The 17,835-nt window shown below is 45.0% G+C and overlaps 1 protein-coding gene across 2 annotated transcripts; it reads right to left on the bottom strand.

Moving 5' to 3' along the window:
• Positions 1–386: 386 nt before the first annotated feature.
• Positions 387–9,336, bottom strand: LOC139750439 (monocarboxylate transporter 14-like). 2 transcript variants are annotated; one of them, XM_071665243.1, is made up of 6 exons: positions 8,707–9,336; positions 6,593–6,863; positions 4,954–5,850; positions 3,826–4,017; positions 2,556–2,748; positions 387–2,010 (listed from the first exon to the last, which is right to left on the bottom strand). In XM_071665243.1, exons 1-5 carry the CDS (start codon positions 9,004–9,006, stop codon positions 2,582–2,584), a joined length of 1,827 nt encoding a protein of 608 aa, XP_071521344.1. In that variant the 5' UTR covers positions 9,007–9,336; the 3' UTR covers positions 387–2,010; positions 2,556–2,581. The 2 variants fall into 2 exon arrangements, with proteins under 2 accessions (XP_071521344.1, XP_071521343.1); XM_071665242.1 differs by having other exon boundaries at positions 390–2,748.
• Positions 9,337–17,835: the final 8,499 nt, after the last annotated feature.

Genomic DNA, 17,835 nt, shown 5'->3' with positions numbered 1-17,835 from the left:
TTTCTCAGCCTGTGTTTTGATCTACCATAACCTGTTATTACTTCTGGCTGTCATTCATTATGTGTTCATAGAACCATATCCAGTGTATATAGCAAGTTTTATATATATATATATATATATATATATATATATATATATATATATATATATATATATATATATATATATATATAAAGTCTGTTTCTTTGCGCTACCTCGCTAACGCGGGAGACAGCGACAAAGCAGAATAAAAAGAAGAATATATATATGTATATATATATATATATATATATATATATATATATATATATATATATATATATATATATATATATATATATATATATATATATATATATATATATATATATATATTCCCCTCAAATATCCTTCAGGAATACACTTTGTTTTCCATTTTCCTGCCTTACATTACTTACTCACACGTCCATCTTCATCTGTCCATTCATACTGAAGCATTTGTGTGCGTCTGTTTATGACACATTCATTCTCTTCATACTTATGTCCACGTGTGAGAAGTCTTGTCACTTCCACAAGTTTGTCTAACACGCAGACATATTCCTTTACCTGTATTAAGTTTTGTTATTTCTTTTCTATTTTTTTTCTTCGAATCTCGAATGTGTGGAGGAGGTCAGCTGTACGAAAGCTTTCAAGGAAGCTCCTGTGTGTTTAAATGGCACGATGAACACGACACCACCAGTTCAAAAAACTATAAAAATCCCCAATTCTAATACAGGGGTTATCTATGAAAATTCTTCAGCACAGCGTCATCTTTAAGTCAAAACATTTGACGTTTTGTGTCCTTCATATCATGACATGCAATAGAAACATCTCGCAGGCCGAGCCATCCAACAAAAGATGATTTCTATTATTGCCAAAAAGATAAAAGACAAACACATTGGTTTACTATATCATGGTCAGTCTGCAATATGACATTATCGTAGTTATAAGGTCTCATATTGCCATTTTCTATGGTTCCAAGGTGTGTACGTTTTCTTTGTTAACTTTGGAGGTGTGACGCCGTGTGCTGGTAGTAGAGCCTTAAATCTTTTAATCTCCCACCATCTCTTGTTTCGAAGTTTGAGTGAGTGATACATTAAGCCAAAAAGAAGATGATGTGTATGGAAAGAGTGATAAGGTGATTGATATTCATGAACAGAAGTATATAGTACTTGACAGAAGTTGGTTGTGGAGGCCAGTCTAACCTGAACATGTTGTAGTTTGAAAAGATAGATTTGTGGAAGACAAACTTTTGTTGACCTCTGTTAATAAACACGTTTCTGCTGGATTCAAAAAAATGTATCGACACCAGTTTCAGCAACGTGAGTTAAGCTTCGACTCTTTCTGCTAAAATTTCATTTCCTTTATCTTAGTTCATTCCTCTTAATCTCTCCAAAGGGCTCTTCTCACACATACAGCTGCCTCGGGATGGGGCAGCTGCCGTAAGAAGGGTCAGCTGCACTATAGACTTCCATTAGGAGCAGCTGCACCACATAATAAGTTCAAGAAAAGTAAATTTATTCGATAATTATCTTATCTCTAACAAACAATTCCAGAACAGTTGAAAACCGTTTGAATGTTCCACTGGCTGTAGCTTGGCGTCTGTAGACAGTTCCATGTGTTACAACACTTGTATTCTATATACATCATTATAAAGGATTTAATTCATAATGCTTGAGGCTTCAGTCCCTCATCTTAGCATCAAGATATACAAACGTAGTGTGTTGCAACACCAGAGCTTAATACTTGACCCGGGGGATGTGTCTGTGGCCACCAGGGTAAGGCGGGGGAAGACCCACCGTCGCTAAGAATGCTGAAGACTCGCATTTGTAAACAACGAAGCCTCACCATTTCCCTCTCTGTGGAGGAAGCCACGGTGGTGTTCCGGACTCGCCCGATCGTGGTCGTCTCCAGCAGGAGCCGTCACCATGGCAGGTCCTCTGTCCATCTCTCAGACTTTCCTGTGATGCTCCACGAATAGTGCAAACAGCGCCTTCTAAACGGAAGGCCAATCTGTAAGATAACGTATCGTTCAGGTTCACGTAACACAGACATGTCTGAAAAATTTCATAGCACCTGAACTAACTAGTTGCAGGATGAAACAAATTAGTGAACCGCAAGCAACAGTTCTTCAGGCAGTAGGGGGCCACCTGACCGTCATAACGGGAGACATCAAGGTAGTCTTTGAGATAGACGAAGTCTCTCCTTCTGTTATTACTCCCGTCATTTCTCTTAACAGGCTTATGTGATTGGCATCTGATTAGAAAACGGGAAAGAAATAACGTCAAATTTGAGAGTGTTAGAATCCAGGTGAGCGGTTGAAGTTAGGGAGGACAAGGTTAAGTTAGCTCTCGCTTCCTTAACTGTGAGATAGTTCTTGGTCAGGTGTGTATAAGGAACAGATCGTCTCACCCACCGATGAAGCATTTGGGGTCGAACTATTTTTCCCAGTTTTTTTTTTTTTTTCTTCCTGTCTGTAGCCAGCGTGAGAATTGCTACGCAGAACTTCTACTTGAAATGAAGTACATCCTTAAGTTTGTTTCGAATGTTTAACGTACTATGAAGTTTGCTGCTTCCTCCTGTCTTAAGATGCACGGAAACTATCTCTCGTCTGGGCTTCCTTGGCTCTCCTGCGCTGGTCGTAGGCCTGGGCGGAGGGCATGAAGAGCCACAGGATGAAGCTGGTGAGGATGATGCCGGACAACACCCACATACTGATGGCGTAGCTGCCACTCACGTCACGGATCACACCTGCCGAAGAATGACAACTTGTACACAACTGTAATTATGTTGTAAATTATGAAGAAAAAGAATCTATTTTCATCATCAATTACGCACTTTAGGAATCAGATCATGAAATACACACTGGAATCGTCCGGCACGCACGAGAGGATGTTGGCTTGTGGAACAAAGACGAAGGATTCTGGTCTGGCTTACATACTGATGACTGCGGAGGACCAGAAGAATACGGATCACATAGCAAGAGGTGTGTTGTTGGTTCGTAGGTGACATAATTCCTCACGTCTATATGACAACTCGTCCCTCTCGCCACACATGTAAAGGATTTTCCCATTAACTAGCACTGATCAAGACTAGGTACACGTGAGGGGCTACCATAAATTATTAGAGGAACTACGGAAGGTCTTGTTACCTATTATTAGACGGGTCGTGGTTCGTTCAGTCAGGGTGTCGCAGGTTCTGAGTCTATATCAGCCCCAGTATTAGAAGTTCGACCCTCGTCAAGGGCGTGTATCCTGGGGGACTGTGAGACGTGGAACTGTGAGGTTCGCAGTTCCTGACCACTGAAGTTACTGCTTTCCAGCAACAGCTGATGTGACACCGAACTAAGGTTTATTCTAGTAATATATTGCACAGGAAAACAGTTTTTGTAATCATGAGAATCTTTCCATCTTTAACCCAGACAGGAAAATGACCAGGATAATACTGGTGTTAGTTCCTAGCCAGGAGTGAACCGTCAATTTCAGTCATAAAATGTAAAAACAACGTAATTTTTCTAGATGTGTTCCGTGATGTCTGCAGGATAGAAGAAGTGGACGACATTTTCTGTTACACAGATGTATTCTCTTCCAATGGAAGTCATGTAGTTGGTATAGAAATTTTTGTCAAACGATGAAAATCTATAAACAAAGATGTTAAAACGTAAAGATAGATACAAAAAAATATCATAGATGGCCTCAGTAACCTTATAGTGCTGAGGCAACGTTCATATTGCTGAGGGGGAACCTTGATGACCTATCATCATGTATTACAGACACACATACGCTCTTCATGACTCCTAATTGACCGAACATGTTAACTACCACTGACCAATGAGAGGACCAATTGAGAAGAAGCCGAGCGCTCCCATAAGGTTCTTGGCGCCGTACATGGAGGTGAGGTTGCGGAGGCTAACGATCCTTGTCATGAGGAGGTTGTTGAGGCCGTAGAACACGCCCACGGCGCACCCCCACACGCCCACCATGCCCGCCTGCCACGCCACATCCGTCTGCAGGGTGAACGCTGACAACACTAGGTTAGTCTGCCCCACTGAGGTGAAAACGGGAATAGATACGTAAATGTAAACAGAGTCATTCTCCCTTCCCCTGGGGATGGGGGAGGAAGAATACTACCCACGTATCTCCGGTGTGTGGCAGAGGGCGACTAAGACGGGCGGGGGGCTAGAAATTCTTCCTTGGAATTATGATCAGAGGAAGGAACCAAGCAACCACTTGTCCTGCAAGGTCAGTCCCTGCATTCCTGTTCCTGCTATACCTCACTGAGGCAGGAAACGCTGAAGAAACTTAAATTGAAAATGATCATTATTATTATTATTATTATTATTATTATTATTACTATTATTACTATTATTATTATCATTATTATTATTATTATTATTATTATTATTATTATTATTATCATTATTATTATCATTATTATTATTACTATTATTATTTTCATCATTATCATTATCATTATCATTATCATTATCATCATTATTATTATTATCATTATAAAAAATGGATCAAGTTAATGAGTAACTGCATTCACAGGAGGAAGAAATTCTCTGGGATACCAAAGCTAATGAAGGGAAGAAGCTCTTAGCTTTATGTCTACACTCAGATTTATAGAAACCCTGGCCATGTAGGTGATTAGTACAAATAATCCTTGGTTCAGTTTTCCTTATCAAGTGAGTACCTGTTGGCAATAAACATCTTTACTGCATTAGTCAGATGTAGGTTGAATAACCCTGAACCTTCCAGCTCGACCCATAACCAAATATCAATTAAGGATATTGACTGCTGAAGGATCATCAAGTTAGCAGATGTACAATACCTCAAGTTCCGTTATCACAGAGCAACAACACATGAACTCCTCAAATGTACAGAGGTTCACAAGACGAGACCACTAGTGGATTATCTAGACCTTCGAGTACTGTGTGTGTAGAATCAGACTTACCTATGACTGATATGGCCATGGTAGCGATGCCGGCCATGTAGGAGAGCCGCATGTTGAACCACGGGAAGTCAGAGAGAGCGGACACACACAGCCTGGTGAGGAAGCTGCAGATACCCGCCACCGAGGTGCACCAAGCGGCAGTCTGCAGGGAGTGTCCCTCCGCCTGTATGGCGAACGGCACCATCACTATGAAACTTGCTTCTCCATTAACGATAAAAGTTGAGCCTAGTGCGATTATCAAGGAAGAGGGATGCTTCAGTATTCGCATGTCCTTCAAGATGGCGCGAAAGACTCGTTTTATGGTGGACCACAAGGTGTAAGAACATGTCCCTCTCTCCGAAAAAGGTGAGGATGTCCTTATGTCACTACTGCAGGCATGAGCCAGGGAGGCAGCAGGTGTCCTACAGGCCAGGTGTTGGTCAGACCTGGACTGAAATGATTTAGTAGAATTTTCCAAAGTCTGTGGATACTGCATCGTCTGCTGACAGCCGGGTATTGGCTGGAAACGCGTCTGGTCCTCGGCCATCGCTGACCACGAGTGCTCCTCCAGCCGTGTAATGGTACAAGCACAGCTGCTCTCCCTGACCTTCGTCTGCGGCAGGAGCGAAGAGACAACTTCAAGGTCGCCTGTGGGTTTCCTCACTCGAGGGTGCCTCATGTGCCACTCCACCGGGTGGAAGAAGGTGGCGCCGACGAAGCCGTGAAGAACGATGGCGCCGATGATGATGGTGGCGCCCCTGCAGCCGTACTCGACCTGCAGAACACGGATAAGCAAAGGGCTCAGGAAGTAGCCGAGCGCCGCCCCCGCCATCAAGCACGTGTTGGCCAGCCCACGGCGCCTCCTGAAGTACTGCGCGAGGATCAGGTAGCCCACGCAGGAGAGACCAGTGCCCAGACCTGTAGAGGCAATGTGGACGTTAGCTATGAACCAGAGAGGCTGAATTAGCTATCTTTGAGAAGCAACGAACTGAGACATAAGTCAGATTGACTCCTGTGTTAAGGATTAAAATCAATGATAAAATAGGGGTATATACATACGTATCTCTCTTAACTTGAGGAACATTAAGAAGTCAGAGTAATTTTCTTTCAGTCTTAACATTGTGCACATAGCCCATCCGTGCCAGACCAGATGAGGTGAGGGATCACGAAGTATATTCTGGCTTTCTTCTAAGACTTGCAGAGCAGAGTGGGAGTTAAAAAAAAAAAGAGGCAGGGAAGAGCATTTCTTACTGAGAGGACGTTCAATGAGGATTAGACGCACTACCAGTCACTCAGAACTGCCATGAAGCTTAATGAAGTTCCAGTCATTCAAGACGGTGATTTAGTGGTTCACACTGCAGTAAAGGTGGGCAGTTTGATCGTGGACTATTCAAGAATTAAACTGTTCTGAAAATTTGATCAATTTTTCGACAGTTGTGAGACAGAAGAGAAGTACATTTCATACAGATCACAGCAGTCCCACTTAAGCTACCATCCTCACGAGATCTGGGACGAAAGTAGAGACGAACTGGTATGTAAACAGTAGCAAAATGTATCCGTCTGTGCATCATTTTGGATGGGTAAGGAACTCGGGAATACAGTCTCTCTGCATGTTACAGTATTGGCATAGAAATGGCATACAGATCCTGGTATAACTGACCACAGCCGAGGGAGAAGAAGATGAACAGGAGCTCGGGTGAGGTGGCGAAGGCGCTAAGGGTGAGGCAGACGGAGGTGAGCAGCGTCCCCATCATGGCCACCCGCCGGAACCCGAATTCCCGCGATAGGGCACCCACGACGACGCCCGTCAACTTCCACACGACCATGAAGGCGTTGAAGATGACGGCGACGGCGGTGGAGGAAGTGTGCCAGTCCAGCAGTTGACTGGAGAACAGAATGCCAAAGGAGGGAGACAGCATCGGCACCACCAGCTGCAACAATGATACGGACCTTCATCTCTCCCCAGCATAGGGATGGATACTCTAAAGAAATCATGGATCTTTGAACAACGGATCTTACGAACAGTATCGACCTGGCCCTTTGTACTCACCACATTTCCCGCTGTTTATGAAAATGGTCCTTCCAGGATTCCCTCCATCTATTTCAGACCTCTCTACACTCCTCGTGTACCTAATCCTATAGTTCCATGTAGACATAAGTGCTATGGTAGGTTTCGTGAGGGATCGTGTTTAAAAGAGCAGTGAATCCTTTGTAGGCGAAGGATACAGTAGGGTTTGAGAGGGAAGAGGATGTGTATAACAGATACATGCACTTAGATAAGTAGCAGGGATTGTTATAGAGAAGGAAGCGTATGTACGGGTGTAAAAGAGGCATTTGAAAGAATGATGAAAAAAGGTAGCTGAGCAGTTCTGTAGATAGATAGATGAATAGATAGATAGGAAGACTTCCCTGTTGGCCATAAAAGCGACGCATCACCTTTCTACCACACACTGTGGCCAGAACTGTTTTCCATGTTACGTATACAGAAAGCTGCACAGGTTCGTCGTGTCATTTCTTGGTAACTAGTCAGTGTCCACTGCGGGTCGAGTGGTGGCGACGTGAGTACGTCTATGGCACTGGCAACCTCACCTTGTCGACCGGTTTGCTACAGTCCTCACCAGTGATAATTCATTGCTCGAAGACAACCCTTAATCCTCCTGTTACCTCATCACAAATATGGTTCATTCATTATGTCCCTTAAGCAAAGTGTCGCCGGGAGATTATGGTCGTCCCTTAAATAAAACGTCTCCGGGAAATCCTCGGCATTTTTACCTATGCGTCTCAAACACAGTCACTGACTTGGTGCTTCCTGTCAGCAGCTGAGCTTCTTTGACGTGTACTGGGACGTGCGCCATTATCAGCCTGATCTCTGAACTCTGACCTGAAACACATCATTTGTTATCACCTTTCTTTCGCTTCAAACATCTACTTCCCTGCCTCACGCCCCAGTATCTCCTCCCCTGCCTCACGCCCCAGTATCTCCTCCCCTGCCTCACGCCCCAGTACCTCCTCCCCTGCCTCACGCCCCACTACACCCTTCGTTTACGTTTTCAAGACTTTAATCGCATTTTCTTTTTTTCTTTTCTTTAAGACCCACTGATGATGTTTACCACCTTATCATCTTGGCGACGTCCATAACCTCTTCACTTGTTATCAGGGAGAGTTTCTGCTTCATCACGATGCGTCCCCTCTCCCTGGTGCTCTGTGGTCGTACCGTAACTAGCCCACATCTGCCGCAACTTTACTAATTTCTATTTTGCGGTGTTTACACTTATTTTTCCTCACTTATTCTTGATTAGAAGTCATGGATTTCATACTAGTGTGTGTGTGTGTGTGTGTGTGTGTGTGTGTGTGTGTGTGTAAGTTACCCATCACTTGGTTACCATGAGCTGAACAATCGAATCGACTCGTCATTCTGAAGGCTCAAGATGCGTGAGTGGTAATTCTCATTGATTTCTGGTTGACGTCTCCATCGAACTGAGCTGTGTGTTGCTCAGTACCCAGAATAGTTTGTCTAAAATGTTCATCTTTGGGCCCAGGAAAACCATGATTTTATATCTACCCTTAGAAAGAAGCAATCGCTCGAAACGCCAACCAGTATAAAACAAGTAGACAAGTAATTAGTTATATTGTTCTTGAGACATTATGTACAAGTCTGGCTAACACTTCGTTATCCTCAGAACACATACACAACTTTCCTGACGATCTTGTGGCTCCTGAGGACATCCCGAGACAAATGTGTTTACTAATATATGTACGTTGAGTGGGACTTACCGCTATAAGGAAGACTCCACCGGCCACCGCCCAACCCCAGCCACCATCAGGAGGCGCAGGTTCCTGCCGCGCTTCTTGCTTCTCCTCCTCCTGCTGCTGTTGTTGCTGTTGCTCCTCATCCTTCTCCAGCTGGCGCTCTCCCTCACTATCGGCCCTCAGCCCACTCTCACTATCGGCCCTCAGCCCACCCTCACTATCGGCCCTCAGTCCACCCTCACTCTGGTCTCGCCCTGTTTCCCGGTCGAGGAGTTGCGCCTCACTGGGCTTGTCTACTGACGGGTTAGCTCCACTGGGACTCATGCTAGTGTTGTGCTCGCCCTTGTTCAACACGTACCAGTCCTACCACACTACCACACCACCTTCCTGATGCATCACCTGTCTCCCAGAATGTCGCTGGTGTCGCTTCGTTGTACTCCCCTCATGTTTGCCACCGGGAGATAAGGTAGCAACACTGATGACACAAAGCAGAAAACAGGACGGGTTGGTGAGGGTGTATAAGTGCTACCCTCCGTCAGCAGAGGAGCTGAGTAACACACACACACACACACACACAGACACACACCACGGCCGCCTAGCTCACCAATGCGCCCCGTCGCTACGGCTACCAGCCACCGACTTAATGTATCTCTTCTTCCTGGTACCGTATCATGCTGAGGTTGGCCTCTCTCTCTCTCTCTCTCTCTCTCTCTCTCTCTCTCTCTCTCTCTCTCTCTCTAGATATATCATACAAACCTCCAACAGCCAGGATCGAACCCGGGACCCCTGTGCAACATTCGTTCCTTCCCTTCTCTCGCTCTTTCTGTTTCCTCTCTTCTTCCTTCCCTCTTGTCCTCTTACTTTCCCCTTTCTCATCTCAGTCTCTATTCCTCTATTTCTCTTTTCCTTTCCTATTTTCTTTCTTTCATTTCATAAACTTTCTCTGTCTCTCTCTTTGTCCCTCTCGGGCCCGCTGCTCCCGGGTGCGTGCCGGATGAGGTCAATTGTGGTCCTGTGTTGTGTGCTCAAAGGCTCCTATCATGGTGGACAGTCATTTATACCCAGGAAAGACATTCCTGGTGTATATGTTCGTCTTGGAAAGAACAGGAATGCACCAGGCTACTGCAGCACCGTCTACTTTAGCCTAAGGGAAGATATTGTTAACAGAATATTATCATATCTTCTCTTGTGACCAAGACAATTTTTGATCTCCATTATCACAGACAGCCTCGAAGCGACCTGGTTGTTGCTGGTTGTATTCAGAGATATGATATAATAGTTGATATGAGAATCTCTTAAGCTTAGAAATTCTATAGTCGTTGAAATGGACTAACCCCATTGAAAGCGCGAATTTTGTTTTGTCTAATTCGTCTAATAGTCTCTTTCTTACGTTCAGTTTTCCAAGCATAATTGACACATGGGATCAGGGAGGAGGTGAGTACGTATACAACTGAGGACTCCGTTGACGACGCAAGCTCCACTCCCTCCTGTTGTAGTAGCCGCTTGAAGTGGTGCAGCTGTTATCTTGGATCTGAATTTTTAACGTTGTGTCGGTGCTGTTCTCCTGGCCTTACGCATCCTGTCAGGCTTGTTGATGATCCAGGAGTGGATGTAGGCACTCGTCAGGACCGCTGTGGAGAGAGACCGGGTCAGGAGGACGCCCCGGTACAGAGTAAGCTGGTCATAGTGTGTGGAGAGGGACCGGGTCAGGAGGACGCCCCGGTACAGAGTAAGCTGGTCATAGTGTGTGGAGAGTTGGGACGATCGAGGGGGCGCTGGTGTCTGCCGTGATTGGAGCCTCATTGTGTGCCGCTGACCTTCCAGTTGTCTGTGCAAATTTCATTCTGTTGTTAATGAATGTATTTTGACTGTAATCTTCTCCGGTGTTGGTGTATCACTGATAGTCATTTTATTCATATTTCACTTCTATGTTTCCTGCGACCTTAGTCTATCCATGATTAGTAATCAGAGGTCAAGATCCGTGGTGGGACTTGTATGTACACCTGCTAGTGGGGAAGAAGATCATCAGGTGTCCAGTTCCTGATGACGCACTGGGTCACACTCTGCCTCCTGAAGTATATCAATGAAATCTAGTAACGCTTAACTAAACTACGTTGTGCTGTATGGCAATCCTCGTCGTACTAGCCAGTCTGGAGTTTATTGCTAAAGGAACGTACGTCATCTGGTCAAGGACGAACACATTCAGGCTGCGACACACAGGTTACTGACGAACACGATCTACACACCAGTGTAGGGCAATGATGACGTTGAAGAGACTCATACTGAATGAGGCTCGTGTCTATAATGATAGTTTACTCGGTCAGTTATATATAAATTTATACGGAAAATAAAGACAGTGGAAACTTATGTTTTCCTGGTGAAAATGTGGAAGAAAATTATGAGAGAATATAAAGGTGCAAAAATGGGTATGTTTGAAGGAATAGTGGTTCCAACAATGTTGTATGGTTGCGAGGCGTGGGCTATGGATAGAGTTGTGCGCAGGAGGATGGATGTGCTGGAAATGAGATGTTTGAGGACAATGTGTGGTGTGAGGTGGTTTGATCGAGTAAGTAACGTAAGGGTAAGAGAGATGTGTGGAAATAAAAAGAGCGTGGTTGAGAGAGCAGAAGAGGGTGTTTTGAAATGGTTTGGGCACATGGAGAGAATGAGTGAGGAAAGATTGACCAAGAGGATATATGTGTCGGAGGTGGAGGGAACGAGGAGAAGAGGGAGACCAAATTGGAGGTGGAAAGATGGAGTGAAAAAGATTTTGTGTGATCGGGGCCTGAACATGCAGGAGGGTGAAAGGAGGGCAAGGAATAGAGTGAATTGGAGCGATGTGGTATACCGGGGTTGACGTGCTGTCAGTGGATTGAATCGGGGCAGGTGAAGCGTCTGGGGTAAACCATGGAAAGCTGTGTAGGTATGTATATTTGCGTGTGTGGACGTATGTATATACATGTGTATGGGGGTGGGTTGGGCCATTTCTTTCGTCTGTTTCCTTGCGCTACCTCGCAAACGCGGGAGACAGCGGCAAAAAAAAAAAAAAAAAAAAATAAAGGTGCAAGTGACTTGCTGTTGTGGAAAGATTTTTCCTCTACGATGTACTTTTCTTGACACTGAGAACACTGTAGATCACACTGGATACGAATATTGTTGAATATCGATTATGTATATGTCTTTGATGTGCTTCTTTTTGATTTAAAACATTTTCTTTTGGACTTATGATGAAATAGGTAGGTAAAATCATGTAAATGTAAGATTACGGCTCAACGTTTAAATAGAGTGTTTACCATCATGTATTTGTTGTGTGTACAAAGCTGGAAAGCTAAATAACAGAATATCACGATAATATCTCCAAGTTTCACATTTTTGTAAGTCGTTCATTGACTTTACGCAAGATTATCTCTGGACATAGTATATTGGAGAAACAGAAAATCTTTGCAAAACAAAAGACGTTCCATTGACCTGTTTCGTCCTCTCACAGCTTAGCTGGGTTGCTCGGCTCAGTTCCACATGTGAATAATACTGGTTCGGAGCAGGAACCGAACGCTTCGAAAGGTGAACAGCTCGTTAAGGTATGGCTACTACCCTGAGGTGGTTCAGAGTGGCCAGCTGACGAACCACGGTATATAACTACGTCCCAGAGACTTTTCCTTCTCTCTTGCTGACCATCCTTACGGTAGCCTATGTAAATAATGCTTGACATCCACTTGGTATGAGTACCTGTTCTGGTTTTCTGAAGCCTTGCAGAAGCACCTGGCGCTCGCCCTTTCTTGTGCCTCCCACCAGCTGAATATGGTACCAGTCTGCTGGGGCATAAGGCATTAACACCGTGATCCTATTCATCGAATATAATGAAGCTGTTGAACTAACTGAACCGTGAGAAGCCAAGCGCCGTAGCCCCTACCATGATATTCGGACACCCCGACCAGCACACACACACACACACACACCAGCTCTCGGAAGTGTCATCTCTCATCAGCTATTTCCGTGATCCTTGACCCCAATGGGTGTCTCTATCTCTCTAGCGGGCCGCTAAAGGAATGATCAAAGGTGTTTTGTATTCATGTTATGCAAATTACACTGCCCCCAGAGCTGGAAGGCCCCAGAGGTAATTCCTCACAAACAGTGAAATGTGTCACAATATTTAGCATTGATGGAGGTAAGTTTTGAATATTTAAGATTGATGAAGATACGTTTCAGGATATTTAAAGCTGATGATGATGATGATATATCAGAATATCTTAGATGGATTAGGAAACGTCTCAGAAGTTGTAAAATTGACGGGCACATCTTCATGTGTGAGACAGACAGACGAACGGACTTATCTTCAAACAGCTAGTGTAAACAGGTACACAGGTCAGTTGGTGTAAACAGGTACATGGGTCAGTTGGTGTAAACAGGTACATGGGTCAGTTGGTGTAAACAGGTACATAGGTCAGTTGGTGTAAACAGGTACATAGGTCAGTTGGTGTAAACAGGTACATGGGACAATAGACGTAAAAGATAACAGTTGGAAGTTATCATTTTTCCTGTGATAACACAGAGTCAACGGCCAGTTGTTTCTCTTACACTTGACCTTCTTGTTTTTGTGTGAGATTCATTACTGAGTATCCTCTTTGTCTTGCTGTTGTCTGGTCGTCAATGGGAGGAGCATTTCAGGGCTGTTGCTCTTGACAACCGAAAGCTTTTGAGTGGTTCTGGGGTGTGATTTCCAAACTGCCCCTCGTTTGGCTTTCTTCCGTACGTAATTCCATGGTCATCAGCTACATCTGAAGGGGGAATATGACCCGTAGAATGATGATAACGTAGATGAAATAAATGATAAATACAATAGAAAGATGATAAAGTAGATGAAATAAATAATGAATGCATTAGAAAGATGATAAAATAGATGAAATAAATGAGCTGTAAGGGAGAGAAAAGAATGTGGAATACGATCAAAGAAAGAATAAAAGTCTCGACCATAAACAAAGATCCGGCTTCACGAACCCCGACTTGAGTTTGTTCGGTCTGGGTTCAGGGTTCGCGAGTCGTCGCTCGAATCTCAAAGGTTCGTTACTCGCATGTAGATGTTTCACCTCCGGTGACGGTGGTATGGTTAGGCCTATGACGATAGAACTAAACCAGCCATACAATATTAGTGATAACAGTAATGATAATGATAATGATAATAGTGATAATAACAATGATAATATCAACAATTTAGAAATGTAATTTAACACAAGACTCTGTATTTCCTGATGTGCTTCATTACTGTGCTCAATCGGTGGTTCGCTCCCCATTCACGTCACGGTCGCCACGTCGAGAACTTCCCACCTCTCCAGCTCCAGTACTTTCTCCGGCTTAACAGCTGATCCCAGCTCCAGAGGCAGGTATCTACTAGTCCTGCTAACAGTAAGCTCGCCTGGCCATCTTGCATACCCATCCGGGCCAAGATACCGTCCACTCTGGTCGACCCATAGCTGTTTAGTAGATACGTCTGAGGAAGCAGGGGTAGGGTTGATACGTAGAGACTCTCCTACGGCATCAGGACCTCCCGTTGGAACCCCTTTTGTTGCTGAGGGTCTCTGCCATTCAAGCCTGGTCCTGTGGGATTTTTCGGACACTTTGTCTCTGACTCATTTTCTTATATTTCTCGCTGTCGTGGAGGGGCCTACTGGATCCTACGGTGGAAGTAAGGTCTGTATTCGCTCCAGAAGCGCCTCTGGTGCTGTACACCTCACTTAGAGTGGGTTTGTGTGCTCATCAGGGGTCGCAGCAGCCTACCGAGTCGCTGTGGGATCCCGTGATCGTGCGGGAGCACCCACAGTTGAGGGTCGTAGGAGATAGGGATTGTTAGGGGGAGATCTTCATAAATCTCCCAAACTAGGATTGTTTCTCTTCTCTTTTCACGTCTGGAGAGCGTGAGCCCTCCAGGCCGGAACCCGCGCCTTTACCGCCGCAGTAGACGACGGAACGTAGCGCACCGAGGAGGAACCAGCCACCGCTGACGCCACCGTCAATGACGAAGTTGATGGTTTCTGGACCTAGGTCGGGAATAAACGCCGCCGTACCTCGGGAAACTCCACCCAACAGGAGGCTTCCAAAGCTCTGGCCAACACCACCAGTACCACCGTCGGACCTCACTATTACCCCTACAGGACCCCTGACCAAGTTCAGGATATCAACCACGAATACATGCGCGGCAATAGCGAGGATCGAAAAGGACAATCCGCAAGACAAGTCAGTATGAGACCCAGCCACAAAGGAGAGATGGTCATCCATCCCAAGGACTCCGGATTCGCAGCAGCCCTGGATGCGTACCTGAAAACCTCCACTGCAGTTGCCCTTACTAAATTGAACCCTTCCTTGAAAGACACCCAGTCGTTAGTCCTCAGGTATCTGAAAGAGTTTTCTCTGGTCCTCTCGAGAACCAGCCTAAGGTTCTTAAAACAGAACGATGTTCCCAGCGTCATACAAGACGGTCACCGCACGGCAGGTCTTGATCACCCACTACGGACCGTCACCGAGCAGCATCGACCTCAAGATCTGGGGAAAATTCGACACCCTACGTTCCTGAGCCGCTCAGATGCTATCAGTGCTAGTGATTCAGGCACCATCAGACCAGATATACATACAAGGTGTGTGCGGTCTGTGCACTGAAGCACGACACGGAGTCGTGCCTGAAAAGCTCTCTTCCTCCCAGAGTGGAGCAGCTATAACCAGCACCGGAGACAACTCAGCAGAATGCTTAGCCGCACTCTTGGGTTACAAGATTCAGACTTAAACAGCTCTCCACTCTGATAGGAAGTGTCCTTCAGCAAGTAGCCATTGCTCCGCGGAAGTAGCTCAAAGTGACAGCCGAAGTTCACTCGACACCAAAGAAAACTCCAAGAACTACCAGGAAGAAGGGACAGAAGACACCATCGTCACCCAGGATGAAGATAGACCTGCCAGTACCGCTCAAACGCAGAGCAGCTCAGAATCTGACCAAAGTCGACACATTAAACAGATCTTAGAACGTTCCATGTCCTCGGGCCAGGAGGACATGGACTTAATCGAGCTGGCGCCGACTTCGACACATCCTTCAAGGAGCACCAACAAGGATGAGTTGCATGGACGATGGCTCCCTGACCAGAAGCCGCAGTAACATGCACAACTGTTGTGTCTCCTTCAATAATAACAGGTGGGATCATTTCAAATGCCTGCTGGATAATCTAGTCATCTCTTCTGGTCGCCCGTTGTGAAGGTGATTCGGAACTGTGAACTCCAGCCGGAATCACAGAACGGGACGCCCAAGGAAAAGGCCTGTGTCGCACCACCTGTGTGACAGTCTTCACCAATCAACCTCTGCTCACTTGTTACCAAATTCTAACATCGTCTAAGTGTAGAGTCTAGATTGATATGTACGACAAGCAACCATATACTAAGAACTGATAAAAGATTAAAGTTAATGCAATAACAAGGACAGTTTTCTTATTCAAATGATAAAAGAAAATGTAGCAGTTTACTCTTTACTTTTAGGAGTAGCTCTTTTAGTATCCCAACTACCTTGTGAAAATTCTATATTCATTGAATGAAATTTGCAAAATGTATGTTTATGCATGACTTTTCATGTAATTATACAAAACTATAGGAGAAGCATCAGTCAATCTTTAAAATACGCAAATCGGCTCCTTAGATTTTCTTACAGACTTTAAAGATATTGCGACAGGAACATATTTCTTACATGATTAGTAAAAGAAAATGTAAGTGTTTGCATCCTGCCACCAGGCATGACTTTTAGATTCATTAAACTGAGTCATTAGCTCCTATTCATATGTATATTGATCTTCCAGAGAGTAATGTTTTTCTCGTAATCTTTTATTCCTTTCAGTCACTTGTCCATTGTTCATAATAAATTAGTTAATGGAATAGGGAACTATGAAGTCAAGTGGTCTCTCTCTCTCTCTCTCTCTCTCTCTCTCTCTCTCTCTCTCTCTCTCTCTCTCTCTCTCTCTCTCGGCTCGTTAGAGTAGAAATGCCGATGATGGTAGTCAAGACCAAGGGAATATTCTCCTGGTCATGGCAGTAATGTCATATTTCTGAATCCTTTCTGCGGTGAGATGATGTTTCTGTTCTGCTTCTGTCCTCTGCATCCAAAGGAGGGAACCGTCCGATGCCAGAGCTACCTTACCTTCACACATCTTGGCGCATATATTTACTGCCTTTTCTTCCCACATTCTCCTTGGTGCACCCAAGACCTTAGCCACCTCCTCCATCCTGTGACCCACGACAGCTTCCGTGGTTCCATCCACTGCCATGTCCACTCTCAGGTATTTCAAACACTCCAATTCCTTCAGATTTTTCTTATCTAAACTTACACTATCATCTTCATTCACACGCACACACACACACACACACACACACACACACACACACACACACACACAATCTCTGAGACCACTTTCGGGAGCGCCACCAGACCAGCGTCATCTGCCAACAAGAAATTACTCGCCTCCTAAGCACACCCAGAACTCCAGCATACTGAGCTGTAAACCCAACCTCCTCTCCACGTCCTATGCATTTACACCTCTCATCACCCCGTCCATAGACAGATTAGACAGCCATAATGTCATACATTCTTGATGTAGGCCATCTTCACAGATAATCACTCACCCTCCCTCCTCCTTTCCTACTCACACACACTCAATATCCTTCCGTGAAAAACTTCTCAGTACATAAAGTATCCTTCCTCCCTCATCATATATTCATAGCCCCTTCTTAAAAGCATATGCCAAGCGTATCATACAAATTCTCCGGATCGCAAATGCCACAAAACTATCCATCTCTTTCTCCAAGTTTGTCACAAATTTCAGATCAAACACCTGATCCACAAATCCTTTACCTCTACTGAAGCCACACTGTTTCTCCTGCGTCGGCTGCCCTGTGCGTTCCTCTCTCACTCACTCACTACTCTGCTACACTTCACCACGTGTGCTCAACACACTTGAACCTTTGTAGTTCGACCGCTCATTTTCTCCTCCCTTCCCCTTATACAAGGGCGCTAGACGTGCATTCTGCCAGTCCTCCTGTACATCACCCAAGGCCATCCGAGCGTAAAACAGCTTTAATGAGCAATCAAAGTTGAGCACTGCCACCCCTCACCTCATTTCCGGAGATAACGTT

Source organism: Panulirus ornatus, chromosome 9, assembly GCF_036320965.1.
Source record: "Panulirus ornatus isolate Po-2019 chromosome 9, ASM3632096v1, whole genome shotgun sequence".
Taxonomy (NCBI): domain Eukaryota; kingdom Metazoa; phylum Arthropoda; class Malacostraca; order Decapoda; family Palinuridae; genus Panulirus; species Panulirus ornatus.
Note: the sequence above shows the minus strand (reverse complement) of the source record. Positions and strands in the feature narration are given on the sequence as shown.